At 43.5% G+C, this 18220-nt stretch overlaps 2 protein-coding genes across 5 annotated transcripts in view; one reads left to right on the top strand and one right to left on the bottom strand.

The window, feature by feature from the left end:
- The window catches only part of PRKAR1B (protein kinase cAMP-dependent type I regulatory subunit beta), a 109663-nt gene extending 107188 nt beyond the window's left edge, over positions 1-2475 (bottom strand). The window contains exons 1-2 of one of the 3 annotated variants that reach the window (XM_083585336.1): positions 2160-2475; positions 341-544 (exon numbers count right to left, since the gene is read on the bottom strand). In XM_083585336.1, the coding sequence (XP_083441462.1) occupies positions 341-517 (177 nt within the window). In that variant the 5' untranslated portion in view covers positions 518-544; positions 2160-2475. The remainder of the gene's footprint in view (positions 1-340; positions 545-2159) is intronic. The other 2 variants (XM_083585337.1, XM_083585335.1) reach the window with 2 other exon arrangements.
- A 5049-nt stretch (positions 2476-7524) lies between these two features.
- The window catches only part of DNAAF5 (dynein axonemal assembly factor 5), a 34737-nt gene continuing 24041 nt past the window's right edge, over positions 7525-18220 (top strand). The window contains exons 1-5 of one of the 2 annotated variants that reach the window (XM_083585046.1): positions 7525-8197; positions 10782-10966; positions 11518-11642; positions 12539-12654; positions 16226-16458. In XM_083585046.1, coding sequence (XP_083441172.1) covers positions 7639-8197; positions 10782-10966; positions 11518-11642; positions 12539-12654; positions 16226-16458 — 1218 coding nt within the window. In that variant the 5' untranslated portion in view covers positions 7525-7638. The remainder of the gene's footprint in view (positions 8198-10781; positions 10967-11517; positions 11643-12538; positions 12655-16225; positions 16459-18220) is intronic. The other variant, XR_014541405.1, reaches the window with a different exon arrangement.

The following is an 18220-nucleotide window of genomic DNA, read 5'->3' as shown; positions in this document are numbered from 1 at the left end:
TGCACTGAAAAATTTGGAGATATGCAAATTTCAAAGGATGGCTTTGTTCTGGTTTATATATTGATTCAGAAAGTGTAGAATAGGTAGATTCACCTTAAAATAAATAAAATTTCTCCCCCAACCCCAAATAGGATGTATAGAGGTTGCCAGGAAAGACCTGTGGTTCTGGCCCACAACACCACTACCTCACACCTTCCCGTGATGTAAACATCACAGAGCTAGACAGACCAAGGGTCTCAGTCAGTAACAAGCAGTTTCCTAAATACTGGAAGTATCTTCGATTTTGCCCTGCTGTTACATTTGTGCCCTTTGCCCCTGTGCATATTTGACAATCACTGACCTTCTCCAGTTTCTCAAAATGTTCTCGCAAGAACTTCATCGGCCGGTCAGGTTTTGCTATGCAGAGGTTGACAATGCACTCTTTCAGAATCTGCTGGATGTTATGCTTCTGAACGTAGCGTTCACATCCCTTCAGGCTCTCGTCGTCTTCCACATTGCAAGAGGACGAAGCAGCCATCTTTGTGACTGTAAACAGACAACAAACCTGGGTGAGAAAACAGCATGGTGTTTAAAGAAGCATAAGCCATTCTCCAAAGTCTTCAGGTGTACAAAACTGGACAGAAATCAAGTTTTCAAATACTGGGCAAAAAGTAACTTTCAGTATCTCAGTCCTATCAAATCATCTGCCAGCAACATAGAACATACATTGCATATTCTCACCCAAAAGACTTGAATAACAAACCTACAATGTAGCAGTCCTTAAATGTTCAGTGTGTTATAAGTCATAGGCTCTTCATTAGATGTTTACCCCCCCCCCCACAAAAAAGTGAAAATGATCTTTCTACATAATCTTCTGCTCCTTCTGCATCATGGAGCAAAAAATATCCTAGCTCTGCCTGCACTAGACTGGTTTGCTATTAAATATTTTTTTTTCATAATAATTGTTAGACACTGGTTTTTGGGAAACTGATCTTTATCTAATGGACCTGGTGAGTTGGTGGCTTAGCCTTTTGGCCTACAGAACACCCCAATGCTATTTCCTTTCCTCTCACTGCAAATTCCAAAGAAACCATTGCATACTATTCCTTGTCAAATTCTGAACTGTTCAGTTCATTCCCCAGCAAATGTGGTACAGAGAATAGCACCTCCACACCTTTTTGTGTGTGTTTTTATGGTTCTAGATATTAGTGCAGAAAAATATCTCAAGGAAACAATACTTGTTCGTGAAAGACAATAAACCAGCACTGCTCTTTCATCAAAGCAAACAAGAGGGTGAATGACCCATTCCTCCCGTCAATGCATTTCAGACGCCAAGCTCATCCAAAATAAAAGGACACGTGTTCGAACTGCAGCTGAGATTGATCGGGATGTGCAAACAAGAGAGCGGACTGTGCGGTGTCAATCACTGATTGCATTTCCCTCTCTTTAGGTAAGCATAGGTCCAAGATTTGGATGTGTTTTGCATGCACGGATCCCCCATTGGCCGAGGACCTGACATCACATATTTTTGGAAGGTGATCCCCACAAGACTTCTAAGAGAGGAGGAACGGCAGGTCCAATCTCTTGTCAAACTGAATCTCAAATCACTGGAAGAAGATTAAAATCTGGGAGAAGACTGAAAAACGGAGCAACAAATAAATAAAATTGCACAGCCTTAGAGCTGCGCAGCGAGGGAAACCTCCTCCCCTTCCTTGTGCATCCTTCCCAAAAGAGCAACATCTCTTAACACTGTGAGTGATTCAGACTGAGGGTTGCAGTCAGCCAACATCCTCATCCCTTGCTGGGGTTTGATTTATACATGGGGAAAGGCTGTCTCCCCAAGCATTCCCAATGCCTCCTATATCCCCCAACAAAGCACCATCGCAGTCTCTCTCTCTCTCCCTCTTTCTCGCTCTCGATGGAGAAGGAGGGGTACCCTTCATCCTCTTCTCCCCTCCCTCTTCCACCGTCTCCATCAGCAACAGCCCTTTGTGCTGAATTAATTCTCTCAGCCATTGTTGCTGGGGGAACAGCTGCCAAAAGCAAGCAAGGGAGGAAGGAGGGATGGAGAGAGAGAGGAGGGTGAGTGGGGGGAAGAGATCAGAGATCCCCTCTCCATAGCGCTAGGGGGACAAGAGCAGGCTGCGCGTGCCATGCCAGAGGGGACCATAGCTAAATACCTGAGTTGCTGGATCAGCGACAAGCAGCAGCGGCAGCTACAAACCTCTTCCTCTTTTAGCTCCCGTTATTCCGCAGTGCAGCCTCCTCCTCTTCCTCCTCCAGCGGCTGGCTGGCTGCTCGTGAATCCCCCTTTCCCCTCCTCCGTGTGCTTTCAGAAAAGCCCCGGCAAAAGAGATCCCCGCTACTTATCCACCCCCAGATTTGTCTGCCTGCCTGTGTTTTGATTCCCCCCCTTTTCTTATTCCCCTTGCACACAAAGCGTTAAGGCTCTGTTGCGCTAGCAGCAGCAAACCCACACACACAGGAAGTCCCAGCTGGCTGTCAGTCATAGGCAAGTTCAGCCTCCCTCCTGCATGGAGAGTAAAACACACACACACAGACTGGGAAGGAACATGCTCCAGGCCCTGTGCGATGCTTGTGGTTATGTTAGTCCAGTCACTTGCTTGGGGGATGGTGATGATGTTGCTGCTGTTATTTTAAACTCACCCAAAATGGAACAGGTAGGGGAGAACTGGGGCACGATGGAGAGGCAAGGATCTGGAGTGATGGCTTAAAGAAGCAAGGATTTAGTGCCTGTTGAGACTAGTAGGGCAGAAGGCAATGAGCCCAGCAGCGGCTGGAGACAGAGCTGATGGCTGATGTAGCTAGAGCCAATGGCAGGCAAAACGCACTAGGTCTAGTTTTGCTCCCCAACCTCTTCCTACCTCCCAGGTTCTGCAAGGGGAAACCCTGAGCCTAAAGAAGAGGAAACCGATAGACAGCATGACCCCCTGGACTTTGACTTTTGTTGGCCTCTGTCTGTCTTTTCAGACCTGGTATCCACCTGTAGCTGAAGCATACATTTAGGGATTATTATTTTTATTTCACTGTACAATTGTATGGTGGCAGTGCTGCTGTTGTGACTCATCCTAGGTCAGGCTGTGACCTATAATATGTCCTGAAGACTAATGTATTGCACATATGCTCATCTGGGTCGCTTGTGAACAGATTGTGCACTATAATACACTTCCCTTACATGAAGGACCATAGCTCAGTGGTAGAACATATGCTTTTCATACGGAAGGTCCCAGGTTCAGTTCTTGGCATCATGAGTTAAAAGGGTTCAGGCGACAGATTACACCAGGGCATAGCTGTCAACTTTTCCCTTTTCTTGCAAGGAATCCTATTCGGAATAAGAGAATTTCCCTTAAAAAAAGGGAAATGTTGACATCTATGCACCAGGGGCGTGATTTGTAGCAGATGACCAAGGATTTCTGACTCCCTGTTGTTTAACAGTAGCAACAGTTCTCCTTCTCCCAAAACCAAGCTGCCAAAATAATGAAAATAGGGGTGCATTTTTATGACTTAAATTTGCCATTGATCCAGCAAAAACTGATGTTTATTTTTTTAAAGATATTTATTGAAATTTCACAAAAAACAAAGAGTTACAGAATAAAAGGGGGGGGGGAAAGAAAAAAAAGAAAAAAAATACAAAAAGACATATATAAAAAGATATAAAAAACATACAAAGGTAAATAGAAAAAATTAAAAAGACAAATTAGTTTTTCTATCTTAATTTTCATTTGCTTATTTCCCTGACCTCCTCACACCTCCCTTTTTTGTATTCCCATTCACATGATTGGTTCAGCAAATCCTTACCCTCTTTCATTTATCTTAACTCTATATCTCAACATATTATAACTATATATTTTCATCCGTTATCAATCCATTTTTACATAATCTTATTAACCTTGTTGCTAATGCCACTTAATTTCAATCCAACATCATTTTAACATTCATTGATTTTACAATGTTTCCGCAAATAGTCTTTAAATTTCTTCCAATCTTCTTCCACCAACTCTTCTCCCTGGTCTCGGATTCTGCCAGTCATTTCCGCCAGTTCCATATAGTCCATCACCTTCATCTGCCACTCTTCCAGGGTGGGTAAATCTTGTGTCTTCCAATACTTTGCAATGAGTATTCTTGCTGCTGTTGTCGCATACATAAAGTTCTATCCTTCTTTGGCACCAATTGGCCGACTATGCCCAGGAGAAAGGCCTCTGGTTTCTTCAGGAAGGTATATTTAAATACCTTTTTCATTTCACTATAGATCATCTCCCAGAAAGCCTTAATCTTTGGGCACGTCCACCAAAGATGAAAGAATGTACCTTCGTTTTCTTTACATTTCCAACATTTATTATCGGGCAAATGATAGATTTTTGCAAGCTTGACTGGTGTCATGTACCACCTGTATATCATTTTCATAATATTCTCTCTTAGGGCATTACATGCCGTAAATTTCATACCTGTGGTCCACAACTGTTCCCAGTCAGCGAACATAAACACTGATGTTTAATGTATAGTGGCCTCCACAATATTTTTACAGGAAGGCACTGTGTAATACAGAAAGATACTGGAGGTGTAATGCTGGAAATATCTCACTGAAGCATATGATGAGAGCATGCCCAGTGATATTTTCTTTTTAGTCTGAAGTTATCCAGGTTGGTTATTTTATTGGCAAAATCCTTGAAATTTGCAAATGTACACGCTGTATTAAATTACATTCCTGTAGTATGGGGGTTAATGGCAAAACAACCAAATAGATTTTGTGAGCCTTTATGGCTGCTGAGAGACTTCTACTTCGAGCTGGAAGAATAAACATCCATCACCTATTTTGCAATGGTCTGAGGATCTCACTGCCCTTGCCACATTTGAACACATTTCTTATGTCTGAAATCTGTTTCATTATGTTTTTTATATTTCATTGTTATTTCTCTTTTTTATTGTACACTGCTTGGGTATTTTGATGTTTAGCGGTCTACATGTTCTGCAAAATACATAGACATAAATAAACAAATCATAGAATCATAGAGTTGGAAGAGACCACAAGGGCCATCGAGTCCAACCCCCTGCCAAGCAGGAAACACCATCAGAGCACTCCTGACATATGGTTGTCAAGCCTCTGCTTAAAGACCTCCAAAGAAGGAGACTCCACCACACTCCTTGGCAGCAAATTCCACTGTTGAACAGCTCTTACTGTCAGGAAGTTCTTCCTAATGTTTAGGTGGAATCTTCTTTCTTGTAGTTTGGAACCATTGCTCCGTGTCCGCTTCTCTGGAGCAGCAGAAAACAACCTTTCTCCCTCCTCAATGTGACATCCTTTTATATATTTGAACATGGCTATCATATCACCCCTTAACCTCCTCTTCTCCAGGCTAAACATGGCCAGCTCCCTTAGCCGTTCCTCATAAGGCATCGTTTCCAGGTCTTTGACCATTTTGGTTGCCCTCCTCTGGACACGTTCCAGTTTGTCAGTGTCCTTCTTGAACTGTGGTGCCCAGAACTGGACACAGTACTCCAGGTGAGGTCTGACCAGAGCAGAATACAGTGGCACTATTACTTCCCTTGATCTAGATGCTATACTCCTATTGATGCAGCCCAGAATTGCATTGGCTTTTTTAGCTGCCGCGTCACACTGTTGGCTCATGTCAAGTTGGTGGTCAACCAAGACTCCTAGATCCTTTTCACATGTACTGCTCTCAAGCCAGGTGTCACCCATCTTGTATTTGTGCCTCTCATTTTTTTTGCCCAAGTGCAATACTTTACATTTCTCCCTGTTAAAATTCATCTTGTTTGTTTTGGCCCAGTTCTCTAATCTGTCAAGGTCGTTTTGAAGTGTGATCCTGTCCTCTGGGGTGTTAGCCACCCCTCCCAGTTTGGTGTCATCTGCAAATTTGATCAGGATGCCCTTGAGTCCATCATCCAAGTCGTTTTTGTACCATTCTGTCTCAGGTGGCAATCTTGCATCTGTGTTCTGAATAAAATTAAATTTCTGGGCCCTCTTCAGAAGCAGACCCATCCATATTCAATGTATTGCAGTAATCCAAACAGGAGGCTATCATGGCATGGATAACAGAAGCCAAGCTAGGGTTAAAAGGTGGTTTTTACCATAATGACAACCTTCTTCTTCACTGACAAAGATGGTCAAAGCATACATCAAAACAACATATCTGATATTTTAAGTCAGAGAGGGGGAGCCTGTGACCCTCCCAGCTGTTGCTGCACTACAGCTCCCATCATCACTAGCTATGCTGGCAGAGGCAAATAGCAGCTGGATCTGAACATCATGAGTAACCCATCTTTTTTGGCCCTTTCTGTGTCCTGATATGTCCACCCCTAATGTTGTGGCAATTAAACATGAAAGCAACAGCATGGGAGTGGTGTTTCCAGCTATCTCACTCCTTGCCTTTATGAGGCCTTGCAAATAGCTGCAGGGGAGGGTCTGTTTTTAGGACCAAGGGGTATTTTTAGGACCAAGGGGAAACCGTTCAGCTCCCTTGTTATTTTTGCTATTTACAGGTGGAGTAATGTTGTTAATGTAATCTTGTTATATTTATAGAACTTAAATCGTGTGTGTATGTTTTGGTATGTTGTTACATTTGCTTTTGTTTCATTGTGAAGTTGCTTTTGCACTGTTTTTCCCTGCTTTCTCTGTCATAAGCAGCTTTGAGCATGATTTTTTCAGCGTGTGTGGGAAAACGGCAAATAAAATCATGAACGAATGAGTGAAAAAGTAAAGGGAAAGTGCTTTCTTATCATCTGTCATTTGAATGTAAAGCTATTCTCCTTTTATTTGCTAGTAGAATCTCTGCTTTGCTAGTAAGAAGGCTGAAGTTCCAATTGCTGCTCATGTTAACCACACTCCCACTTGGGCGCACAAAACACTGTGCGAAGGCACACACTTGCCTTGCTGTCCCAAGACCTTGCATGAAGCCTTGTACGCCTCCTACCAGCAACTCCTACAGCCAAACGTATTGCTCTGCTTTCCTTTGGACCACATCAGTGACAGAGGGTCTTGTGGTCTGGCGGCCCAGGACCTCCAGACACACTACCAAGACTTGCGTCCCAAGGAAGTCACTTTGCTGCTGTTAACACAGAGGTTTGGCTTCACCCCCAGCGGCACACTCCATTGTCTCTCAAGACAAGAATTCAGTAACCATTGACATTGGGTGAACTCCCCTGGGCTCTTCTTGGATGGAACCAGAAATGAATTAGCCTGTTTCCAGGCTGAAATGGCAGAAGTGCTTGGGGTGGGTTTGCCTTCACCCTCAGAGGTGCACTGTCGCTTGAGACAGACAAATGCCAACAACGACGACAACATTTTGAATCGCAAAGCATTTTATTTATTGACTCGTCGCTTTTGTGTTGCTTTAGTGTTCTCTCGTAAGCGGCTTCGCGGCAACTTAGTAGCAGAAAAGCGTAAGAGCTCAGGCAGCGATCCTTGCTTCTTGAGTATAGTTAGCGCTGCTTTAGCGAGCCCGCGCAACCCCCCCCCCATCCTCCTCTTGACGCCAATCCGCGTCCTCGCTTTCCGGCCCCTGCCGTAAAGCACGTCGCCGGGCGCCGTAAACAAACCCGGCCGGCGGCCGCGAAGCCGCGTCGGGGCCCTTAGCAACGGGCCTAGCCGCCGCCTTCCCTTAGCAACGGGCACGCGGCAGCATGGCCGACGAGCCTGGGGCCATCGGAGACCACCACCCTCGGGTGGCCGAGGTCAGCCAAGCGGTGTCCCGGCACCTCGACCGCCTGCAGGACGGGTCCCGGCAGTCCCGCTTGCAGGCGCTGGCCGGGCTCCGCGCGGCGGTCCTGGAGCGGCCGCTGCCGCCGCCGGTGCTTCAGGAGGTGTTCGCCAAGGAGATGCTCCGGCCACTGGCGCGTTGCCTGGTGGCCGACCCGGCCGAGCGCTGCCGGGAGCTGGCGCTGGAACTGACCCGCCACGGCGTGAGCCAGGGCAGCCGGCCGGAGCAGGCGCTGCCCTTCCTGGTGCCGGCGCTGGCGCAGCGCCTGGGCCTCCCGCCGGGCGAAGGCGAGCCGTGCGAGGAGCTGCGCCTGGGCCTCCTGCAGCTGCTCAGCCTCCTGCTGCAGGCGTGCCGGGGAGACGCCCTGGCGCCTTACCTGCCCGAGCTGGTGCGCGCCCTGCGCAGCGCCCTCCTCGACCCGTATCCACAGGCCAAGCGAGAGGGCTGCGCGGGAGCCGCCGCCTGCGCCAAGGCCATGCCAGGTGCGCGCAGGGGGACCGCGATGCGTGTGGGGTTGGGGAAGGGGCTGCCTGGTGGACTGGAGGGTGGGGAGGGTGCAGAGAAGAAGCCTGGCTTGGGACGGGGGGAGAAGGAAAGGGGGCCAGGGCACTTTGAAGAGCAGTGGAGAAAAGGTATTTTTCCCCCAGCTGGAGTTGGGTTGCTGTAGGGTGAAGAAAAAAGGTAAAGGACCCCTGGACCGTTAAGTCCAGTCAAAGGCGACTATGGGGTTGCGGTGCTCATCTCGCTTTCAGGCCAAGGGAGCCGGCGTTTGTCCACAGACAACTTTCCGGGTCATGTGCCCAGCATGACTAAACCGCTTCTGGTGCAGCGGGACACCGTGATGGAAACCAAAGCGCACGGAAACGCTGTTTACCTTCCCGCCGCAGCAGTACCTATTTACCTACTTGCACTGGCATGCTTTCGAACTGCTAGGTTGGCAGGAGCTGGGGCAGAGCAACGGGAGCGCAACTCGTCACATGGATTTGAACCACCGACCTTCTGATCGGCAAGCCCAAGAGGCTCCGTGGTTTAGGCCACAGCTCAAATTCATTCACAGAATTACAGATTTGTAGAGTTGGGAGGGGCCACGGGGTGGGGGGTTGTACATCCAACCCCTACCATGCAGGAATCTTTCACCCAACGTGGGACTCCAAACTCAAGACCGATATGAAAAGTCTCGTGGTCTACTGACTGAGCTATCCTGTTTCATTTAAAATAAATCTCAAAGCGGTTCACCAAAAGGTAAAACCGTAAAATCAAGAAATAAAAAACCTCAGCCCTTCCTTAAAACATTCAAAAGTTAACCGGCTAAAATAGATTGGAATTACCTCAACTTTCTAACTATCCAGGTACACTTGGCTGCAACAGGAATGTTTATAGCAGGTGCCAAAAAAGGGTGTAGTGAGGGCAAGTCCTGCTTGATCTCCATAGGCAAGGTGTTCCCAAGTGCAGGCGCTGCCACACAAAGTGATTGAATTTGTGGTGCAGGTATTCTATGGCACCTGTGAAAGTGCCAGTTGTGCCGATCGAAGCAGTCAAGTGGGCGCATGCGGGGTAAGGCGATTTTGTAGGTAAACTGGTCGGAAGTCGATAGGGGCTCATATACTGATAGTAACGCCCAGCAGCAAATTGGCAACCAGTGCAGATTTCTTAGCGTAGGTGTTATATGCTGACAAGGCGTTACTCCTTACTCCTGCTGCAGCATTCTAGACTAATTGCAGCTTCCAGATCAAGCGTGAGGGAAGCCCTACACATCATTGCTCCTTCTCTTAGGACAAATGAAGTTGCATAAGAAGATGACTCTCCTGGATTAGGCCCAGTGGCCCATCAGTGTTCCCAGCGAATGGTGTTTATAATGCCACTGACAGTGGAGATGGAACAGGAGCTCTGTTTTTGGCCACATCCATGCCATATGTTTCAAGCACATGGCTTCTCACCCAAAAAGGATCCTGGGAACTCTGGTTTGTTCAGGGTGCTGGCAATTGTAGTTCTATTTCAGGGAAGCCATGTGCTTTAAATTAATACGGTGTGGATGTGATCCCCCTACCCACATTTGCACTTGGGGAAAGGGCTGCAGCTCCGTGGTAGACCATCTGCTTTGCATGTAGAAGGTCCCAGGTTCAGCCCCTGGTATCTCCTGGTAGGGCTGGAAAAGAACCCAGCCTAGAACTCTGGAGAATTGCTGCCAGTCACTGTAGGCCAGGGGTTCCCAACTGTGGGGGACACATTTGGAAACGAGAAACTCCTGTGGGCACTGCATGTGCACCTTGGAACCAAGTACACACCTACAACTAAAATCTGCTATCAAACCTAATTTTGTATATGTGTCCCGGGGGTGGGGAGGACCCTGTGAGTGCCAGAGAAGGCCTCTGTGGGCATATGTTAGTGACCCCGGGTGTGGCAAATAATACTGAGCTAGAGGGCTGATTCTGTATATAAGGCAATTACATCTTACTAAAAGACCACAGGAGAAGTGAAAACTTAACAGCCTGGGTTGCTTTTGTCTTTAAGAGCAGCAGACTGAAGAAGCCAAGTCATAGGTGGTGTCAAAAGAGGATGGGCAGTCACCCCCAAGAGACATAATCTGCCCCCCCCCCGTGGCTAGACCAGTATGTTGGACCCTATCTGAAGGCAATTTGCACATATAAACTGGAAATTAAAATAATGCACTCATCTATGCTTACTTGAAGGTTAAAACACGATTTAAATCAATAACATTTATTCATAAGAAACATGTTTAAGACAAGAATGTTGATGTGAAATAGTTCTCTATCAAAAATGTATGATAAAGCTCACCTTGGCCCCACTTTGACCTTTCTGTGACCTCCCATTTCCACCGCCCCCTGCAGAAAATACAGAAAAAGGCAGCTGAAATGAAATCTTTCAGTAAGATTAAGATTGCTGTTCTGCCATTCCACAGCACCATTACAGATTCATTGGCGGCCGTATATTGGTAGTGTCCAAGTCTTTGCTCAGCATTCTGTGTGCTATTATAAAACAGTGCACACACCTAACTACACTACTTCACTAGGAGTAACATAATTTTTCTTTATTTTCCTCTGCCAGATACCTTTCACATGCAGTCAGAAAGTTTGATCAATCCCTTAATGCAAGCAATTTCCCATCAACACTATAGAGTCCGTGTTGCTGTCATTCAGGCTACAGGAGCAGTGATTCAGTTTGGCAATGTGAAGTCTCTGGACGATGTGCTTTCTCACCTAGCCCAGCGGTGTTTTGATGAGATCCCACAGGTAACTTGGTTCTGGCTAAATTGTAACCAGGCAGTTATTTCTTGAAGATGCATGTGAGAGACCATATTTAATTTTAGCACTGCAATCTTGAACAGTTTTTCTCTTTAGGTTAATTTACTGTCAGATTTCCAAGACTGTTTTAAGATTTTCCTGTTTGAAATGAGGCTTTTAAAACTAAATTTATGGAACACCAGTTTGCGTGTTATGATGAAGGATAAAGTAAAAGCCTGCCTGGGTTATATTTCTTTTTATTTATTTATTATTTATTTATTAAATTTATATACCACCCTTCATCCAAAGATCACAGGGTGGTTTACAGTATAAAACCACAAAAGCACATAACATATTAACAAACAAACCCCTCCCCCTCCATCTCAAAGAACTTGCAGGGATGTATGAAGAAAGCTGAATCTTTATTTTTAAAAGAAGTTTAACCAAAACCTCAGGCTGCATGAATTAAGGGTTTGTTTTTTTTAAAATTGTAATGCAATGGTCTATTTTTATATTTGATGAATGTAAATGTGTCATACATTGCTTTTAAACATTTCTAGGTTAGAGAGGCTGTTACCAGCGTCACTGGAGAGTGGCTACTCCACCTGCGGGATAGATATTCTTATTTTCACAAGTTAATTCCTCTGTTACTCAGTGGCCTTACTGATGAAATACATGAAAACAAGTAAGTAGAACTCAGAATCCAGTTTATATAATTTATGCTCTATTTGGATGTTGCAGCTCATGTATTAAAGTAGAGAGTGGAACCATGCTGTCTAGCTCTACAACTGAAATGGTGTGTTCGTCCATCGCTAATGTATGTGCATTGAAATGAATGAAGGTGGAAGCTGTATGCACAAAGGCTTCCAGTCAGAAAGTAACATTTACTGCTGTACGCAAAAGAGATCTGCTGACCTAAGGCTCAGAATACTTGCTTTCCTTCTGTGTCTCAAGCATCAGCCAAATGAAGACACATCCAAGTACCTAAGGATCTCTCATTACTTGATGACTCTCAGCTGAATGCTTTTTTTTTTTTACCTTTGCACTGAAAAGTATTTTTTTCCTTCCAGTAGCACCTTAAAGACCAACTAAGTTAGTTCTTGGTATGAGCTTTCGTGTGCATGCACACTTCTTCAGTGTGCATGCACACGAAAGCTCATACCAAGAACTAACTTAGTTGGTCTTTAAGGTGCTACTGGAAGGGAAAAAATTTTTTTTTGTTTTGACTATGGCAGACCAACACGGCTACCTATCTGTAACTGGAACTGAAAAGTATGTCCTTTGAGTTGAAATAGGCAATATGAAAGGTCAGTCTATTCTGTGAATCTGTGATGGCTCATTCGCACATGCAGATTGTACTTTGACGCTACATTCAGTGACTGACACATGTACGACATTCCAGGGACCTTAGATATGTAGCTGTGGAGATTGCCTCAGAGTGTGATTTTTTTTAAAAAAAACACCCAACACTTTCAGATTTGCTGAAAAGGGATTTCGTTGTTTTTAAGTGACACATTTGTTAAACTTCTTTGTGTATGTTATATATAATGTGTGTTTTTGATGCCTTTGTTTTACACTTAGGGAACTGGCTCTTACTTATTGGAAGAAAGTAGGCTCGCAATGGGAAAAAGAAAACGAGAATGATATTAAAGATAAACTTGACTTCTATGTTGTGCCACCATATTATCCTCCAGGATGTGAGTATAATGAAAAAATGTTCAGGGTGCAAATTTCTTGTTCCATTATTACAAGCCTGTAATGAGCAGCTGTTTGATATGGCAGGTACAAAGCATCTCTTAATGAGAAAGCAAAATGCAAACATTTTGAAATATTTGGAAACTTAACCTGTGCTTTTAAAATTTGAAATATTATAAAAAACAAAATGTTTGTCTATTAGATAATCTCTTTGTAGTTAGGGGTCATGTGATGATACTTAGAGTACTTAGTAGCTTTGGTAAGACTACTGTAATAATTTGAGGCATAACAGCCAAGCGGGTGCTAGAGGATAAATTGTTATGCAGCAGAGATAGCTGGTGAGTAATAACAAGCATTAAGGGATCTGTGTCAGACAATGTTCTTTGCAAAACAAGTGTAGATCACAAGGTTGGGCAACCCCCCAACTGCCTAGCTGAGCTGAGATTTTTCATGCATCGTGCCTTGTAACATCTTGTAATTGCATCTCCTGTGGAAAGATTTATGGACCTTTTTAGACAACTGACCTGATAATTTTTCACTATATCTTTTAAGAAGTTCAAAACAGGTTTGTGGAATGGTTCTTGTTCCCTCTCCCTTTACTAAAGAATTGTACGAGATAAGCTCTTACCTGGCTGTGCACAACTTTAACAGTGGCCAGTCTTTTTGGCAAGCCTTTTGTGATGTAAGATGAGGCCAAAGTATGAGAGATTGCTGCTTTCATGCAGTACATGAGAGGTTTCTGTGCTCTGGTGTAATTTTAGTTTATTGAGCTGGGGGCTAGCATACCTGGGACACCAAGGCAGGAGTATAGGAATAGCCAGGGCTACAGGTCCTTCTACCTTTGCCCCAAATGACTGCAGCTTGTGCAACGTGTGGTGCCTGTGCTACAAGGTGACTGCTAATGATTTAACATGTTCAACAGACGTCTTCAATGGTAGTAGCAAATGCTTCCTCATTTTACATTGGGGCATTTTCAGAACTCCTGGACCTGGTGAAATTCACTAAAGTTTATTTTGGTGTTTTCTGTAAACAACCTGTTGGGGAAATATTTGGCACAGTTTATGGCACCTTTTCCCTTTTTTATTCAAGTTGTAAAGCACAATTGATTCGAAAATTCCAAATAAATAAATAAATAAATAAATGAGCAAATCCCTTTACCAAGTTACATACAGGCAACCCCATTTATGTAGGGGTTACAAGATAGGGGTTTATGTACACATCACAGTGTTAGATCAAGGCAAGACGTACAGTCTAATCATGCCAGTGCCAACACGTTATAAACATTATAAACACATTACGTTCCCAGGCATCAAGTTTAATCTCCAACATCCATGTAACAGGTATATTTCAGTATCTGCTTCTCTCTCTAACAGAAGCTAAATGGTTTCTGAAGAACTTCACCTCCAAAATGCAGACCACCCGTTTCCTTCCTCCCCCTGCCGCTGAATTTTTCTCTCTAACCCCAGTTTTTCTAGCTGCAAGCTAATGAACCTGACACCTCTGCCCCAGTGTGCTTTGATCTCCCGTTGACAGAGATTGCAGGTCAGGGTGAAAAGCAAAGAAGGAACTGAAAGCCATCCTGACAATAGGGCGACTTTCCACTGAGAAGAAGAAGAAAGCATTGCCTTAGGATAGGGGTGCAGACAGGTTAGGAAAAGGTAGGGGGCAGCGGAGAAGCCTTTGACAGGAGTGAGATATGCGGATGAAATAGCTGCATTTGTGCATCAGAAATGAAGGGAACTGTTGAAAAGGACCAGTCAAAAATTGTTGGGGGGTGAGGGGGGGGAGATGCCTCTGGTCAAATGGGATGCCACTCTCTATCTTTGTCTTCTCAGGCAGGATTTCTGAATTTGACCTCTTTGTTTTTCTGCTGTCAATTTCCATAATCCAAATGCTCTCTTCCATGACAAAAAGAAGCCTTAGTTCAGAGTGCCTTTGAAGATCCTTCCCTTTAAGTAGGTGCTTCACAAACACTTCTGTGTTCTGCATCCTGTTTAAGTTTTACATCAGGTTTTTTTTTATTATTTGTACAGCCACACAAGTAGAGGGCCTCATGCAAAACTGCAGTATGCTTGAGGGCTTTCTTTTGTGAGAGTCCGCTCCTTCAGTCAATTCCATTTTACCAACAACTCTCCTCCTATTAGCATTGGCTTCATTTATCTTTATTTCAGAACTGCATGTCCTGCCTCTTATGTTTTCTTTTTTTAAAAAATAAAATGTTCAAAGTGGTGCACAATACATATTAATAAAAAATGAGAAGACCTTTTGAAATACAGTTCATTTAAAAACTCAAAGCTGCAAAACTGAAAAAAATAGAAGCAAGCATCAAGCAATAAAAATAAATAAATGAGAAAATACCCTGAAATAAATAAAATGGCCTACGTAAGAGTTCTCTGCAGATCAGATAACAAAGTGTTGTTTCTTAAAAGCTTAGGCAGATTAAAAAGGACACGGTATCTAAAAATTTAAAAGGGAAGTGCTGGACGGATCATTCAGTCGGGAGGGGAAACTGCATAAGCATTGGTGCCACCACCAAATAAGGCCCTGTCTCTGGTTGCCATCCACCTCTCCTCTGAAGGTGGGATACTCAACCTCTTAATGTTTGAACGGAACGCTAGGCTGTAGCAGTTTACATTATAAGAAATAAAGTATCCCATTGCCCATTTCTTAGGGCCATGCTTGTGTCTTTTACATCTGGATAGTAAATGACACCTCATTAGTCTTGAATTGCCTATAGCTGCTGTTCACAGTTCATGCCAGACTGCCAAAATAATGTTATGTCCACCCATCAAGAGTGTCCAGCCAAATCGCAGGCTGTTTCGATAGAGCTGACTTGTTAGCTCTGTCAGCAAAGGTAATTCAAACTCTACATCCTACAAAACAGACGGATATCAGGAAAAGGTTTAAAAAATCATACTGGCAACAACAGCAACATCCCGAGAAAGAATAAAGCCATATTCTAAGGTTTCTGAATCAAACACCAGAGCAGTTTTGTGGGATGGGGGAGGGGATAGGACATTGGAGAGATCCTTTTCAGGGTTTTGCAATGGAAAAAGCCAGAAAAGTGAGCGATAAGGTGCATCTGGAACATTAAAAAAATCACATTATGGGATATTTGTAGACCTATTTACATATATAAGGGTGCTGGCTAAGGTTCATATTTTTCCATATGTATGCAGAAGGCTGCATATAAACTGGAGGTTCATGTGTACTTTTTAAGGTGCCCTTTCTGTGATACCCTTTATCATGACTGGTCATCTCTTATCTCTGTACCACCACTTTCCAATACTACTTTGTCCATGCAAATAGTTGGGTGTGCAGGTAGAAGGTTTGGTAACAGCAACACCTATGTGAGCTGACCCTTTCTTTTTGTGAGATTATTTCATTTCCTTTTGATGCATTCGCAAACAAAATGTGCATAGTGCTTTGGGTATAGCTTGCGTACTCTGGTTTCATTGTAGGTATACCTGTTGTGACTCAAGAACTTAAAAGCATACAGCTGTTTCACAGGCCTTTCCCTAACCCTGAATTCCCACTTTCTCTTTTTTCTTTAATTTTTTTATTTCACTCTAGTGACTCGTCCAGATCTGGGATGTCGGGAGCTGGTGATCAGAAACATCTTCAAAATACTTCCTGCTCTCTGCCATGATATAACTGACTGGGTTGAGGGCACAAGAATAAAGGCATCACAGCTTCTGGTTATATTACTGCAACATGTAGAGGACCATATCACACAGCACATGGAGCTCCTCCTTAGAACTCTATACCGGGAGTGCTCAGATGAGGAAAGTAATGTGACTAGGAATGTAAGTCTGCAAATTTCAAATTCACCCCCTTTGTGAAACACGGTTTCCAGAAAGATTTCTGCGCCTCTGGGCTGACAGAGACCTCGTTTAGCATTTTAACGGACTTGTCTTTGGTAAAACTAAAAAGTTGGCTTAATGTTACACGCTTCATAAATATTCTAAAAGTTTTCCTAATAGCTAAATAGCTGTGTGTGGTTTAAATGTTAGGTTCAAACAAATTCAAAGCTTTACTTGGAACATTTATTGGAACATTTGTTTCTTGGAACATTTGTATCTTGGAACATTTGTAAATACTTTAAGAGATAACGCAGTAGCACAGATTTTCCTTGCATTGTTTAGATTATAAGAGGGGAGGACAGGACTGTTTATACTAATTTTAGCATTCCTGAAATGCTGCAGTGCATAAATATATTTGTTTCCTAGGAAAAGAAGTTAATTATAATTTTTATTTTAGATTTGACTAATACTGTATCCATTCAAATTTGATTTGATTGATTGTGTCCATTCATTTAGTTATTGATTTGTTTTTATGATATGAATCATAAAAGTGAAAAAAATTCCATGGAGAAATCCGGCTGGAAATTTTCTGGAAACGTTCCCCCCCCCCCCATTTTAGTAAATTCTCTGCAGAGACCTTTTCACCACACATAACTGTGCTCCATGGTTGTTAACCATAGTAAACCTAGCACAACCAAGTCCTAGATGTTTTTCTTCCTGCATGCTATGCAATTTTTTTGAATGTGTGGGAGACAGTCCAGGAAGGCAGTCCACCTTGTGGATCATCCTTGCTAGATCAGGGCAGATAGGAAACTTATACAGGCACTCTTAAACTAAATGTATATCTCTTCGATTATACAGATCAATGGTGAGATTGTTCAGAGTATCACCTGTGGTGCTGGCCAAGTGAAGCATTAACAGCCTCTTAAAAATCATAAGCAGGAGATTAAAGTGTAAATGCTTGGGGGGATAAATTCCATTTTAAAACTATGTGTAGTTCATGCCCTTTCTAGTTAATTTCACGTTATCTTTTTCTCCCTCTTTCTGCTGCATAATCCTCCCACTATATTAAAGTATGTGTGTTCCATGTGATACCTTTAATCGGTGTTCAGACATGGCAAGTTTATGCTTCCTTCCTGCTGTTTTCCTTTGTCTTTGTGGAAGCAATAATTAATCCACTTTATTATTTGCAATAGGTGCCATTTAAAACCCAACCTTAAGAAAGCTTGCATGCTTATTTAGCAGCACAGCATGTGAACAGTAAAAAAGACACTCCTATGGGTAAAAATAATGCTTAAGGATCTTCTTTCCCATTTCATGTTAGTAAAACTTGCAAGCAAAACTATAAATGATAATGTTGATGAAGAGAATATTGCATTTTTGTCCATTTCTGAAAAATTAATAAGCGAATTGGATTTGAATGGCTACTCATTTGTAGTGTTCCAAAGCTCACGTGTGCAGGAATGGCATGGAGAAAAAGTTGTATCAATGGCTGCTAGTCATGATGGCTATATTGAACCTCTGGGATTCAGAGGCAATATGTCTGTCAGTATCAGTTGCTGGGAGAAGCAGCAGGAAAAGGCAACTCTTTTTGTGTCCTGCCCAAGGGCTTCCCCAAGGCCTCTGTGGGGAGACAAGATTCCAGCTGGTTGGGATTCTGGTCTGATCTAGTAGGCTTCTTCTTTCGTTCTTAGGACTTGCCATTCTTCCCTGCTAAAAAGTAAAAAGTTGGGCTCAATTTGAGGCAACACTCCAAACCATGGTT

The sequence above is a fragment of the Podarcis filfolensis genome, assembly GCF_964270895.1.
Source record: "Podarcis filfolensis genome assembly, chromosome: 14".
Lineage (NCBI taxonomy): Eukaryota > Metazoa > Chordata > Lepidosauria > Squamata > Lacertidae > Podarcis > Podarcis filfolensis.
The sequence above is the reverse complement of the archived record's forward strand: the minus strand, read 5'-3'. Positions and strand labels throughout refer to the sequence as shown.